The sequence below is a fragment of the Numida meleagris genome, chromosome 3, assembly GCF_002078875.1.
Source record: "Numida meleagris isolate 19003 breed g44 Domestic line chromosome 3, NumMel1.0, whole genome shotgun sequence".
In the NCBI taxonomy this organism is placed as follows: Eukaryota; Metazoa; Chordata; class Aves; order Galliformes; family Numididae; genus Numida; species Numida meleagris.
Genome location: NC_034411.1, coordinates 105,942,097 through 105,957,363, shown reverse-complemented (window position 1 = coordinate 105,957,363; position 15,267 = coordinate 105,942,097). Strand labels below are relative to the sequence as shown.

Below are 15,267 nucleotides of genomic sequence, written 5' to 3'. Positions count from 1 at the left end.
GCAGTTTCACAGCTCCATCACGTTTATTGAGGCCCACAGTCCTGCCCCGTGCCCTACTCATTCTGCCAACCCCAAGTGCTGTCCAATACTCTGCCAAGGGAGGTCCCATGATGTGGGTCAGTGCACCCCAGACTTGCAGCAGGATCTGGTGGATGGGGACAGTCCCCACTGCATTATTGTCACCAGGCTCCCCCTGCCCTGCCGGATGCAGGAGCACCCACTGGTGTCACCCAGCAGCCACCTTCTCCTTGCACATCCCTACATCACCAGCTGTGTTTGGGATATTTTGGGAACACGGTGGCCTCCTTCCAGCACTGCTGCCACGTCATGTGCTTAATTCCATCACGTGGCATCAGCTCCCTGCCCACAGCCTTCACTCTGGGGATGGAGGTGACCTTGGTCCATCTGTGGGGACATCACCAAGGCCCCGTGGATGCTGCTCCCTCCCAACGATGCTCAGCAGCTCCTCAAGCTCCTGCAGCAGCCGCAGGCCCAGCAGCTCCTGCAGCAGCTCCCAGCATCGGCTGCACGGTGCCACCCCCATGCGTCGCAGTGTCCCCTCTGTCAAGCGCAGCAGGGCTCGCCCAGTGACCTTGTGCTTGGCTGCCAGCGGTGCCAGGTGCCCGTGTCGTGCACCCAGCCAGGCACACACCTCCGGCACCGTCCATTGTGCTGGGGACACCTGTGATAGGGAGGAGAGGGGTGAGCTGGTGTTGTCCCTTTGCCCCTCAGCCCCATGGGAGTTACAGGGCCAGGGTTGCTCCTCCATGCCACAATCACCTATCCTGAAACATGGCCCTTCTGCCATCCCTGTGTCAATGGCTGTGCTCACATTCCCATAGGGTCCCCCACTTACCCACTGTGGGGGCTGCAGCCACTGCCCTCAGCTCACCTCGTGGGGCAAACATCCCTCCTGCAGTTCCTCAGCACCACCCTGTATCCGGGGCTCCATGGGGAGATCCAGTCAGGTGCAGGGACTCCCTGTGAACAGGGCTGCAATAACTGCAGTGAAGACAGACTCCCCCACCTAATGCAGACCACCCGGTTCATGCCCCCACAAGCCACAGATGGGATGAACTCCTGGTGCTCAGTGTGGGGGTGCAGATCCCGGAGCACCCAGGAAATGAGATCAGCTCCAGCACCCTGCCACCTCCACAAGCCTGGGGATAAGGAGGGGCACCAGCATGCCCCAGTGATCCCAGCCCAGCCTGGATCCCTTCTCCATCCCCCTCCCCACCAGGCTCCCCTTCACCCCTCTCCCCCAGGTGGAGCACAGACCCGCAGCACCGAAACCAGGAGAGCAAAAGAAACCTTTGCCCGGGTACTCCCTCTGCGGGCACACCACAGGGCTGCCAGGGGCACGGCTGCTCTGCGAGCTGACATTGCGCTCCCCCCTTCCTCTTTGCCTGGCTGCATCCTCCCCACGCAGCTCAGGGGTTTGTGAGACCCCAACCAGCCCCAAGCACAGTGTTTCCTAGGGTCAGAGGAGCGCAGAACGTGTCACCAACCTTAGTCGTGAGCAGGTGAAGGAGCGCTGCAAAGGCTCCTCCATCTCCCGTCCCCATCAGCTGTAGAAAGGGCCCATCTCTGCCTGCAGCACAGGGAAAAGCCCTCGGGTACCCGCACAGATCGGTGCGGGACGCACGCGGCAGCCTCACCCCAGCACTGGGGAGAGGCAATGGGCACCAGACCAGGATGAGCCATAGGGATGAGTCATGTCCCAAAGGCTGCAGCCCTGCCCCACTGAGCTTGCAGGAACCAGTCACTGCCTGCAACACCCCCCAGGGTTTGCGGTGGGATGGCCGGGGTGCCCCCACGAAGTAGGATTGCACAGACTTATGCAATTCGCAGCTGCTGGCAGAAAAATGCCACATGCATCCAGGTGGGTGCAGAGCTTTTAGCACTCGCATGCTGGCACAGTCGTGGGAACACACTCCTAGGTGTATGGGAACATCAGGGATTGCAGAGCTGACCTATCACAATCAGCACGGAAGCACAGAATGGCCAGCGTGGATCAGCTCCTGCTCTCCAGCTGTCCCCTTCCAGACTCCAAAGAGACATCTGCGTAGAGTTCCATGACTTGGGCTTGCCCCATTACCTAAACACAGGCAGAGGAATGGATTTGCAGTCTCAGTGAGATCCAATCGTGCCTCACAGCACAGCACCTGCCCATAAAGGTGCCTTGGTGCGCCACCAGTTCCACTGCTGTGCATGCTTGACCAAGAAACACACCAGGTACTAATGCAAAACCAAAGAGCTTCTCCCCAGGTTCTCACTTCCACCCCCGGCCACGCCGCCGTGCAGCGCTCCGCTCCCATTGGTGTGGAGTAGCAACGTTGCACAAGATTTCCAGCCAGGAACAAACAGTCACCACCCATCTCTTATCTCAGGTTGTGCCGGCCCACGGGGGACTTGCAGGATTGGTTTCGTTTTTACATGGGACCCATAGGTTTCTGCAGGTTGCTCTGGGTGAATCTGCATTGCCTGGTGAGTAACCCAAGCCATCCTCTTCATAAAAAACAAACCCACAAAATGAGCGAGGAAAATAACCCAGAACTTTAACCAAAGGGACAGGAACCCTTCACAAGATCTCACCTTCCCAAAATCTTGGAGGAATGACTACGAAGGCTGAACAGCTGAAGTTTAATCACCAAAGTAGAATGGGCTGCCCAGGGAGGTGGTTAAGTCACCGTCCATGGAAGTGTTCAAGAAACATTTAGATATAGCATTGAGAGACATGGTTTAGTGGGGTTATTGGTGGAAGGTGGATGGTTGGACTGGATGATCTTGTAGGTCTTTTCCAACCTAGCTGATTCTATGATTCTATAGTGACTCTGCGTAAGCATTAGGCTGCCTCTACCTCTGAATTTTCAGAACTCGAGGTGCATGTCGGGTGCCACAGAGTGCATGAGCTACAGAAGCAGGTGTTGTTCTGATTCATTGGGGCTCTGGAGCTCAGCGTGGTTTCTGGGCACGCTTCAGAGGAGCTGTCTCCCATTTCGGAAAGCAGAGACCCGAGAGCACACAGCCCTCCCCCCAAGCCCCACAGAAACTCCTCGCACGAGTAGAATGGAAAAGAAAGAGCAATGCAAACGTTGAATTTTCTATTTTATTGAGGCTAAGGTTAGTGACACTCATTCCTCAGAAGCCATTTGCTGATTCCAGTGCTGCTTGGACACCATGCAGCAAACCTCCTCCTTCGAACCACGTCAGTCACTTGGGTTCAAAGCCAGTTCTGAGAGCAGCACGTTAACGCTCACCTCAGCCTGCTGCCAGCCAGCACTGTGTGCATCTCCTCACCTCCCAACTCTCTGTACACCATTTTGGAATCATTCTTTTTCTCCAGGGAAAAAAAACCAAACCAAATCTCGATTACTGAAGAATTACAGTTGAGATTACAAGGACACCGGAGACACTAAGAGATGTGTTAACTTTTATTCCCCTGGAAGTGGAATATTCCTTCAGAGTGCTCTCGTTAGCTGACAATTACCAGCAGAATAGCTAAAAGATATATACAAAGGCCACCAGAAGCCCTTCCCAAGAAGGACTGTTTGTATGTCTTCATTAGTGCATTGAAATGGCATTGCCAGGCACAGGATACATGAATACTCCTCGAACAGTCCCTCACCCCACACTACTGAGGGTAGAGCTCCACCAACATTGCATGGCCCTGGAAGTGGAGAGAGAGAAAAAGAGAGAAGTCAGAGAAGGCACTGATGGTAACGGGCATGAGCTCAACAGCCGTCCACGTGTAACCACAGCCCTCGTTCTCAGGGTACAGCAAAGGACAGTGCAGCACCATTACCTGCCCTCCTGCAGCGCAGGCAGCGATCAGGCCGTACTGCCCTCCCTCCTTCTTCAGCCTGTGGGCAGCAGTAATGGCCAGGCGGCAGCCAGTGGCACCGAAGGGATGCCCCAGAGAGAGGGAACCACCCCAGGTGTTGAACTTCTCCAGGGGAGGGGCTCCGACCTACAAGAGCACACACAGTGACACTCATGTCAAAAGACAGCCTGCCCTCACCACGACAACCCAGCACGTGGGCTTGGTAAGTGTTTCTTAGTGTTGGATGACAGCACAAAACTATGCCAAAGGGTTGACTGCTTCACTGCAGCCTGAGCTGTTTGAAGGCATCCGGAAGGACTGACCCCGTCCGCTGCCTTAATTCCCAGCAGTCACTCCAGTGGGTTCATGTCTCCACCTCCTGCTGTCATGGGGAATGCCACTTCTCCCACAGAAGCTGTTCAGACTGGGATTTGCTAACCCAGGGTTGAAGAAACGTGACTTCTCCCCACAGCGCATAACAGAAGCAGCAGCCACAGTGTGAAATCCAACCACCTCGAGTAGAAATTAAAGATAAAAACATCCTGGCAGAGTCCTTACCTTTGACTTTCTGCCCATGTAGTTTTGGGCAAACCAGTCTGAATCCATAGCTTTCAAGTTAGCCAGTATCTGCCCCTGAAAGGGAGAGAACAGACGTTAAGGAAAGCCTGCAGATACTGCTGGCAAACCCAAAATACCCCGAGATTACCCACAGCCACAAAGCTAATACAACCCACTGGAAGCAGCATTTTACAGGAGCAGCTCTGTTAACCCACATTAGCTCAACCTCAGCTAGAGCAAGATGCTGTCAAATGAACCACGTCACTGTATGTGGTGGTGCAACCAGAATATTGATGGAATGGAAAAGCCAGACCTTAGAGCTTTGGCCTTAGAGGTCTTTTCTGACCTTTAAGGTTTACCACAGAATCACAGAATCATGAATTGCTGCTAAACACAACCGAGGGAAATATATTTTCATTTCTGCTGATGGCACCACATTAACACGTTCCCAACTCATTCAGCAGATGACATGCAGAAGTAGTTTCTTTCATATAAGAGTTCTGGTGAATTTTTTTTTTTTTTTTAAGGCAGTGTACTCTCCTGGTGACTTCAAGCAACAGAAGCCACCCTTAGAATGGATTGTGTCAATGTCTAAAATGTTGATTATTCAAAGTACATACAGCACATAGATAGAGACATAAATGGAAAACGATACCTATCTACATTTGGGGAAAATCATTATCAAGAGCTTTCACCAACACAGAAGTGAAAAAACACAAGACTACAGAGTGGCACTTTACAGTTAAAGGCAGCCTCAGTGTTCCAGAATCACTTACAGCAAAAGCTTCGTGGAATTCAAACACATCGATATCAGCCATGGTCAGACCAGCCTTCTCTAGCACTTTGGGAGTAGCATACGTTGGACTGATAAAGAAGAGGTAAGAAACAGGAGTCATATATGTTTCTTCCCATTATTATTCCCACTTTTCCAAGCCAGCTAACATTCCTTCTCCCTGGGATGCACAGTACAGCTTTTGTGCTGGTGTGCTAGCATGAATTGTTAGGAGATGCTCTTCATCATTGCCACCTACCCCAGTAGCAGTTGGTCCTTCGGATCCTGGGACACGTAGACAAAATCCCTGCACAAGAGAAATGCTGTCAGTAACAGAAAGAGGAGAAGGAAGCAAGAGCAGGCTTCAGACTCCCCGTGCAGCAGTCCCTTTCTTACCTTAGGTAGGCCTTTGGTTTGTATCCTAGTGCCAGAGCCTTCTCTTCAGACATGAGCAGCATGGCTGAGGCACCGTCCGTCTACAAGAGGCAGACAAAGCCATGAGGTCACTGCCCCAAGAGCAAGCACGCACCGCACACAGAACGAGCCTGACAACCTCCTGCAGGGTACCCAAACGTAACCAGAGCTTCCAGGCTCTGCCATAGCACTCTGAGATCTCTAGAGCTGGCTTTGCTACTGCATCCTGGTCATTTGCCTTGCCTCACTGAATCCTGTGAAGTCACAGGAACTGGGAGTCAGACACGTGCCACCTAATTTAAAGAACTGCTTTGGACTTCAGCTTGGCTGATGGTTGGATTTGAGGTCTTCTTGAGGGTGTTTTCCAACCAAAATGATTTTATGGTTCTGTGAGAAGAGCTTTCTTAAAAAGCGTTAGAAAATCAAGAGTTATGCAGAAGAGAACATCACCATAGATGTGCTACAGAAATCTCTTCTTTTGCTCTGTGGAGGGTAAGCCTTCAAGTGACAAGTGTAGCCCAAAAACCTACTAACTTCTAGACATACAGTGCAATCAGTCCCATCAGGGGACAGAATTTCTACGTATGCCTTTGAACAATCAACCCTCTGTGCTTTTCTAGAGACAGCTACAGCAAAACAAAGAGGTAAAAACAGACAACATTTCAGGGGTTTAGCTCTTGGCTACCACTTTCCCCTGCTGGCTCACACAGGCCTTACCAGGAAGGATGAGTTGGCAGCTGTGACAGTTCCAAAGGGCTTGACAAAAGCTGGCTTCAGCTTGCTCATCTGCTCCAATGAGGATGGGCGGATCCCATTGTCTTTGGTAACTGTATCTTTGCCTGTTGATAGATTTTAAGACAAAAGCAACATACATGAACATCAGGATTCCAGAAAAAAAGCAAAAAAAAACAGAAAAATAAGCTTTTTATGACACATTGGAGGAAGAAAACAGGGAAATCCATTTGTGATATCAGGACGTTTAACACGGCTGAAAAAATAATACTTTATAACTGAAGCTCCTTTATTTCCTCTCTGAAGACTGAAACACAAGGAAGTGCTGCAGACTCTTTACTGTAAGAAAAACTTACCACACTGAAAAGCCAGTTGATAAAAGACTCTAAAATTCAGCTTCCAATGCCTAAATTGGAGAACTGGGTCTAAGTCAGTACATGCTTACGTGCCAAGTTTTGAGGAAGTAAAAGCATGGGAAATAATCAAATATATGCATCTATGACAATACTGACTGCTTAAACACACCAGCTAACAAGAAGTACCACTTTTAGCATACAGATTGGAGTTAATTGCAGACCTGCAGAAATAAGGCCTCGTTAGGAAATTAACTCCACAATAAAAGTGCTCCCCCACACACACACACACAAAAGCGTTCAAACTGTCTCATACCTGAGCAATGACTGTAAGGCTTGGTGAACTGGATGCCACCAAGCTGGAACTAGATGAACTTTGAGGTCCCTTCCAACCCAAGGCACTCTCTAATTCTATTCTATGAAACCAGGTGTTCAAGTTTCAGGTCTTCCTAACCAAACCCTGATTCCTCGGACCAGGATTTTGTTAGGCTACTTGTTATTAGTATCTGGGGGTATAACACTTGGTTCTGATTTTCCTTGCTCAGTCATTGCATTAGAAGGGATACAAAGTGGGTACTACAAAATTTAGATATGTAAGGATGCGTTTCTATGTTTAGATATGCATGTTTAAACACATACTCCTACGTCAGTAGTGTTTCCAGGGAGCGACAGAGGGCGTGTCAGAGAGTTAAAATACAAAACCTCCACTGGCCATTAAGAACCAGACCTCAGCACTTCACCTCCTCTACTAAATAAAGTAGTTCTCTTGTGAGGCCCCATCTGGAGTACTGCGTCCAGGCCTGGGGCCCGCAGCACAAGAAGGACGTCGAGCTCTTGGGAAGAGTTCAGAGGAGGGTGACCAAGATGATCAGAGGGCTGGAGCACCTCTCCTATGAGGAAAGGTTGAGGGAACTGGGCTTGTTTAGCTTGGAGAAGAGAAGGCTCCGGGGAGACCTCATTGTGGCCTTCCAATACTTGAAGGGAGCGTATAAACAGGAGGGGGATCGATTGTTTGTGATGGTAGATAGCGATAGGACAAGGGGGAATGGTTTTAAGCTGAGACAGGGGAGATTTAGGTTAGATATTAGAAGGAAGTTTTTCACTCAGAGGGTGGTGACGCACTGGAGCAGGTTGCCCAGGGAGGTTGTGGATGCCCCATCCCTGGAGGCATTCAAGGCCAGGCTGGACGTGGCTCTGGGCAGCCTGGTCTAGTGGCTGGCGACCCTGCACTTAGCAGGGGGGTTGAAACTCGATGATCTTTCAGGTCCTTTTCAACCCAAGCCATTCTATGATTCTATGATTCTTTACCAAACGAGTGCCTGCTAGCAACGGGTGCACTTTCACCTGGCACTTTGAAGGGTACCACATCAAGGAGCAAGCCTTCTTCCTGGGCTTTCTTGGCGAGCGTGTGCGAGCGGAGGGCGTACTCATCTTGCTCCACACGGGAAATGGCAAAGGCAGCAGCCAAGCGGTCAGCAGAGTGCCCCATGGTCTCGCTGGTGGAGAACTCTGCCACAGCTGGTAGCTAGGAAGCAAGAAGAATAAAGTCAGCACACACGTACACCTGCCCCTACAGTGGTTACAGGCGGTTTATGAAACACGTATGAGCAAGGATTCCCCTTCCTGGGGCAAGATTAAACTCCGTGGCAAACACTCCCACGAGCATAATCAGAGACTTGGGTGAGTTCAGCTTAGCTTTTACTTCTCTTATTTAGGAAACAAAAATCCCTCCGATGCTTTACAGCCATTTTATAAAGCCTTGTATTGATGGAATAAAGCTTCCACTTTGTAGTCTCCAGCACACAGCTCGGCTAGGAGCTGCAGAAAGAGGAGCAGGTTCAAAATGTTGAAATAAGTTGGGTTACTGAAGACCAACGCGTTGAGGAGACAAAGCAGAGAGTCACGAGTGCTATAAGCTGCACTAATCAACTTGGTTTTAACTTAAATGACAGTACAGAGATCTGATAAGGGAGAGCAAAAGGCATCCACCTTAGCCCTTTTTAAACTTATTTATGCTCTCCTGTGAAGCTAAAAACGTACCTGAGCCACCTTGTGCTGCACCTCCTTATAAAATAGTTTAGCTTTAATATCTACATGCCTGAAAAACGTTACCTCAGGAGCAAAGTAGTCGGGGCGAATTTTGGAGATCAGGGCAAGCTTTTGGCCCAGGGTCTTGGCTCGGTTAAGAGTGAGCATAGTCTTCCTCATCTTCCTGCTGTGACGAATGGGAACATCTGACATCAGCTCCACACCTCCTGCCACGACGACGTCGCATTGCCCAGCTGCAATCAAACCTACACCTGTGGGACAAGAGGTTCCCATGAGGGCTGCAGGAGAAGTGATGCTTACCCCATCAGTGCCTACACAACGACATTTCATTGCCTTCTCAAGCCACTGGCTTCAGCCACATTACACAGCAAAAGATGATGAACAAGCATACTTCTTTTGTAACTTTGCTTCCAGTTCTCTGTCTCACGCAGCAGCATCCCCAGTAATTCAAGATACTAACTCAATCTTTTTCTTCCACTCTGCCCAGGCTAAATCAAAGATGGCAGCAGGCTGAAAGGCACCAACTTCCTTATCAAGATTTTGTCTTTTCCTCCCAGGCAAACATGGACGCTGAGCAGAGACTATGGTTGAATGTAAACAGTATCAAGCTGCTGGCAGGCCTACTGCAGATACTCAATTTGTGTTGCATTTTGTTGGTTCAAAGTCTTTCCTTCCATTCCAGAATTTCTTCAGATCCTTAGTTATAGTCACTATGCAGCACAAGCTAGACGAGGGATGGAGGAGTTGCTAAGCTCAGTTTCAAACCACAGCTCGTTCCTCCAGCCAACATACCTGTGGTCATAGCCTGGTTTGAAGAAATGCAAGCCATGGTGACTGTATGGGCTGGAGTTTTGTCAGAGAAGCCAGCTCCCAAAGCAGCCTATGAGCAACAAGGAACGACTGTTAAAACTTAGGCATTTTGCTCAACAGGGCCAGAGCTGCCTTCTGCCCAGTAACACACCTTTGCAGACTAAGCTGAAAACAAGTACAGCGAGTTTCTACTCAGCCAATTACTGCAGCAGCAATTCCCCCCTCCCTGGGAACAGGAGAAGGAGGCTGCCCACCTCTCAGGGCTCTCGAGCCACGTAGACAATCGCCAGGAACAACCTGATCACACAACTCCCCATTTCCAAGGAGCATAAAATACATAGCACCATCCTTTATTCACACTGTTTGCAAAAGTGGCACGTGAAAGGAATTATTTAGAACCCTCAGTGCAAGGCACTTTAAACAGAACAGAAAACATCTCCTGCAGTTTGGAAAGCTGTGTCTCATTTGACCCAACCTTCCGGCACAGAACTGCTCGCACCGTGACCTTCCCTAGTTGAGACGTGGCCAACTGGTTTAAAGTTCAGCAGTTGCTCCAAGTTAAAATTAAACCACAGCCTCATCTGACTGGCAGGTGACCAAAGCAAGTATTTGCATACACAAGGATAAAACTGCTGGTGGAACCGAGAGCCTCACAATCTCTTAAGTGTTTCCAGCACGTGTTACGTAATGGCTTAGCCTGGTTGCAGAGAATAACAGAAAAACCACATGCCACCTCCATTACATTCCTTCAGTGGATCAATTTCTTTCTGTGTTTAATAAGCGAATTGTGTTTTTTGCCTGCCAGAAAAAAAAAAAAAAAGAGAGAGCAACTAAGCTGCTCCATTTCAATTCATTTAAATGCTGCATCTGACCAGCCAACGAAAATAAATACAAAGCGATCTATCACAGCACGCTCTGCTCCTCTCAAGCACTTCTGACAAGCCAGCAATTGAGTCCAGTTGGTAAATAGAACTGAGTGATCAGCACTCATTAACAAAAGCTTCCCTTTCGGGGAAGAATCAAGCAGAGATGCATTAAAATGCATCTGATCTATGGCAGATTCCCAGGCAGTTATTTGGTAAGACAATACTGCACAAATAGCCTATGCTCCCAAACACACTGGACCAGAATTTTTTTTGTAAGGGGTTTATTATCTTCTTACTAGCTGCTGAAATCCAACTTAAAGGAGATAAGCTGCACATAACCCACCTCTCTGGCAACATTGCTCGTTTTCACTTCCTGGATAACTGTGCCATACACAATGTAATCAACAACATCCTTTGGGACACTGGTCCTGTTCAGCAACCCCCTAAGGAGAAGACAGAAACAAGGAGAATTTGCAGCACGTGAGCAGTGACCTTGCCTCTACCCCCAAGCTTCTACCTTCCACTAGCTTGGCTGGAGAACAAGGCAACAGTGGAGCTATATCTGCTGCCCAAATTCAGAAGAAATCTTGCTTGCATGTGCAAGTGCAATGAGTACAGGCTCCAAAACATCATAGCAATAACACTACTATAAACAATGATGTAATTTCATGAAACCAGTTACTATTTCCCTCCCAAAGTGGCTGATAGTATATTCCCCAATTTGAGTATTCCGACATCCTAATTAAAGGAAGAATGCCTTAGAGATAACAAAGCCAATTACCTTTGGGAAAGGAACATGTAAAGCTCCCATAAAGAGACATAGAAAACAAGCAGTCTATTTTCACAGTTCATTAGGAAAACATATTGCATAATTTGCCCAAACAGCCTGGCAAATACACCAACACAGGAAATCCCACTGTAGGCAGTGATTAAGAATAGTGGGATTCAAACACAGTTTAATGAAGTACAAGCCACCCAATAAAAAGGAAATGCAGGTGACTTACTGCAGTGCTGCTCTGGCTAAGTCATGGGGCATAAGATCTGCGTACCTGGAAGCAAAAGGAGAAAGGCAAAAATTTAAGTGACAGAAAACCATAGAAAACAACTTCACCAGAACACTGTAAGCACTCATCAGCTGCACAGAACAGGGGATCCAGCAGAAATGCTCCAGTGGATTTACAGTGAAACATTTCACGCCACCTCTTGGGAAAACTAACCGTGGATAGGTCAGCACGGAATCACTAGGCTACAAGCACTGCAAAGCAGAACAAAGATATCCGCATCCATCCTTAGGTAGGTCTGCTCCTAAATTTAAAACTGTGAATTTGGGGAGTCTAGAGCAGATTCTCTATGCCTATCGTGTTGGTTTTGAGAAATTCATTGCTTTGTCTGCTACACGTGCACCAAAGGCTTCCTCTGGTTGTGCAGCATCGACTCTCATTCCTTGTAGAATTCATAGCCCTGGGCAACCCTCTTCAAATCAAGTTTTTTCAGAAAGTAAGATGGAATAGCTGCCAGCGATCTAACTTATTGCCAGCTCAGCACTTTCGGGCATTAAAGAAATAATTACATCAAGATGAACAAGTAAGCTCTTTTTTTTTTTTTCCACAGAAAGATTCCACTACCAACCAAGTGAGCATGAGTTTTCTTATGTCATACTTACGAGGTGCCAGACTGCAAAAACGGAATACGGACGCCCTCCACCACAACAATGTTCTTCACACCACTTTTGGCTAAGGTCTTCTTACTCTTAGGCTGAACAGCTAAAAGAGAAGCACACCCAACTATCAACAAGCAAGCTTAGAGCAGTTAAAACTAAGAGAAAACTTGGGGAAATGTTCTTTCGGTGCATAAGTCAAAAGCATTGTAGGAAGAACACCCATGTTGCAATCTCGTCTCTGGTTGATTAGGTGATCTGTAAAAACAGTCTGACAACTCAGTACTTCCCCCCATCAGCAGACTGATTCATTTATAGCTGTGCTGAGGCAACAGCACAGCTGGAAATAAATGCATGCAACTCCTAGTCTCCATTAACACTAGCAAGAGCAGCGCAGGAACAGATACATCTAAAAATGGTGCACAGCTTACAGTACAAATGAAGCAGAGCAAACTGAAAGCCCTGCAGCCAGAGTTAGACCTCAAAGTCTCTCCCTAAGTAGCAGCAGAAAACAAACCACCTCCCAAAGTAGCTACTTACATATGTGCTCTTACTGCACAGTAAAGGTGAGATAATTCATGGTAAATCAACATACAGTTGAAGAAGTAACTAACTTGCACCTTCATAGGAAAGCAGGAACAAAGAGTGCTGCAGGTAACTTGTTACTTTAAGGTATCCAGTTATTTCAGGATCAAGATAAAGCAGTGCCACAATATAGTACCATTCAACAGGCCACTGTCAGAGCTCTGCTGGAGTGATAATTAATAGAGTTCAATGAGAATTTCCTAAAGTAATCAGGCATGCAAATCATAATGAGCATATACAGCAGCATGGGGCTAGCTCCATTTGCAAAGCATTAAAAGGCAAAAACAGATTAAATCCAGCTAAATACCATGCTGAGCGAGCAAACACACAAGTATGAAACTCCAGCACTGTTCATGGCTTTTTTTTTTTTTTTATAAGGCTCTCTGTGCAAAACCAAGGAGATAAAGGGAAGCTACCACCTAGGTTCTTTTCCCAAATCCAGGCAGCTCAAAGCATTAGTCACTTGAGAAAGTACACAAATAAATATTAGAGCCCCACAGCATCCCAGCTGCTCAGGGAGAACCACAGCTAATAACCCCTGTAACTGTGTGCTCCCAGCAGCACTGCTGAGACCCGAGTCTCACTGGACTTCACAGCTAACTTGACCATCTTCTCCTAGTCAAGGACAATTCCCTCTCCTCCAGGGAAAGAGGTCTGGTTATATCCAGTTTATAACTTCCTAGCTTAGCTTCTCAGATTAGACTCTAGAAAACAAGGTGAGGACGTGCTGTGAGCTCTGGAATGGGCACAGCTTTTGGGGGTGAGAGGCACTCAGGTGTTCAGAACATTCCACCATGATGTTTTGCTTGGAGTTTTACTTCTTTGCAACTTTAGAGGGGCACTCTCAATCTACAACTGCCTGCACTGCATTTCTGAGATCTGTGCAGAACGAGACTCAAGCCTGGAAAAGGGAAGCACAGCCTTCTAGCACAGACCCAGTGGGATCTCTGGTGCTTTCACTTTACCTGGAGCTTGTAACTGTGAAGAGCAGCTGAGTGATCGGGCAACTGAAAAAAAAAATAAAAAAAAAAGGAAAAGGATCAGTAAAATCTTAAGCGTCAAAAACATCTCTGGTTTCTGTACGAAATGTTGAAATATAGTCACAGTAAGACCTAAACATCTGTAAGATACTCTTAGTTGCTCTGTTCACAAAAATAACAGTCCATACTATCAGTTAGCATGAGATTCTTCCCATGCTAGAGAACGCGTGGAGGAGAAATGCATCGACAATGGAATTAGTTGTTCAAGAAACAGATGACAATGGAGCAAAAATTCAGCTACAAGCATTCACTCAAACACTAACACTTACAAAGAACATTATGACCTGACAAGTCGAGGTTTTAATAAATGTAAATATACTTACAGACCCTGACGGCCCATGCTGAGGAAGCGGGGAGGTTTCGGATGGTACGGGTCAGCATAGAAGTCATTTTGATATCTAGAGGTGGAGAAAGACAGCTAATAGTCCACTCTGACCTATTTGGAATAATTTCAAGGGAAACAATCTGCTTGCTTCACACTGAGCCAAAGAAAGGGAAGAAACAGAAGATGATCCAAGAGCAGCAGAGGCACAGAGATTACTTTCTGTTACGCCTCTTGAGCAGCATCTAACACATGAAGTGACTGGCTTGTGACTGTGGCCTGCTAATACCCCTGGAAATAAACACTTATCTCCGTGATGACCCAGCTCTGTACTGACAGCAGCCGGCAAAGTTTTAGATTCCCCCCTCAATAACTATTCCACCACTTCTCCCCTGGAATGTTGCCCTAGAGCCCAGCCAACGTCACTGCCAGTGTGACTCTCCTGACGCGCTCTCCTTGGCACAACTTCACACCGCTGCCTTTAACTTTAACCCCAATCACTCTTACTGTGCATCCCCGCAGAACAACATCCCACGCAGCGCTCCCCTTTAAAGGTCCCTTCCAACTCAAAGGATTCTGTGACTCCCTCTGACTACACTAACATCCCACAAACCAATTACAGACTCCTCACCGGATAAAGGCCCTCAAACCAGACCTCCTCCTTTGCACCTCTGCCCATATCCCAGAGCAGCTCCCACGTACCCAATCCCAACCCCACACAGCCACCCCACCTACCACACGCTCCCAGCCCTCGTGGATTTCACTCCCCTAAACGCATAACACCCTTCTTTTTTTTCCAGAAATCCTCAGGGACCCTTAGGAAACACCTCAACGCACACAGTGACCCAGAACCCACAACACCTGCCCTGCCTGCACAACAGCCCCTACATCCCCAGATGCAGACACATGGTACGCCACGCACTTCTCCCACAGGTCCCCTCCTCACACCCCACACGCGTTCTTAGGCCGCACCCACACGCAAACCCCCCCGATACCCACGCACAGCGACCAGCAACCCCAACCCCTCCCCAAATTCCACACTCCCTAACACCTACGGGCCCCTACTTCCCCTCATAAATCATAATTTCCCCCCGTACATTCCAATTTCCCCCCTCACGACTCCCCCCAGCACACTCCAACCTCCGCCTGCGTTCGTCCAGCACCGCCCTCTCAGCGCCGCCGCCGCCGCTGCCGCCGGCGGCTGCTGCCCTCATGAAGGTCCCCTCCCCTCCTCCAGGGAGGCCCCACATTCTGCCTGAAAAAAAAAACAAAAAAACCCCGTTTAT

The 15,267-nt window shown here is 48.3% G+C and overlaps 1 protein-coding gene and 1 long non-coding RNA gene across 3 annotated transcripts; both read right to left on the bottom strand.

Annotated features, from left to right (window-relative positions):
- Window positions 1–1,665, bottom strand: LOC110396812. The gene is made up of 3 exons (XR_002437277.1): window positions 1,509–1,665; window positions 893–981; window positions 1–682 (listed from the first exon to the last, which is right to left on the bottom strand). It is a non-coding gene; the product is annotated as an uncharacterized LOC110396812 (long non-coding RNA).
- HADHB (hydroxyacyl-CoA dehydrogenase/3-ketoacyl-CoA thiolase/enoyl-CoA hydratase (trifunctional protein), beta subunit) lies at window positions 3,092–15,236 on the bottom strand. 2 transcript variants are annotated; one of them, XM_021393068.1, is made up of 16 exons: window positions 15,122–15,210; window positions 13,983–14,095; window positions 13,585–13,626; window positions 12,041–12,140; window positions 11,382–11,426; window positions 10,721–10,820; window positions 9,494–9,581; window positions 8,765–8,952; window positions 7,997–8,177; window positions 6,285–6,406; window positions 5,550–5,629; window positions 5,413–5,460; window positions 5,158–5,245; window positions 4,382–4,456; window positions 3,806–3,970; window positions 3,092–3,670 (listed from the first exon to the last, which is right to left on the bottom strand). In XM_021393068.1, the coding sequence occupies exons 1-16, from the start codon at window positions 15,193–15,195 to the stop codon at window positions 3,635–3,637; spliced, it is 1,545 nt and encodes a 514-aa protein (XP_021248743.1). In that variant the 5' UTR covers window positions 15,196–15,210; the 3' UTR covers window positions 3,092–3,634. The 2 variants fall into 2 exon arrangements, with proteins under 2 accessions (XP_021248743.1, XP_021248744.1); XM_021393069.1 differs by having other exon boundaries at window positions 3,096–3,670; window positions 13,983–14,057; window positions 15,122–15,236.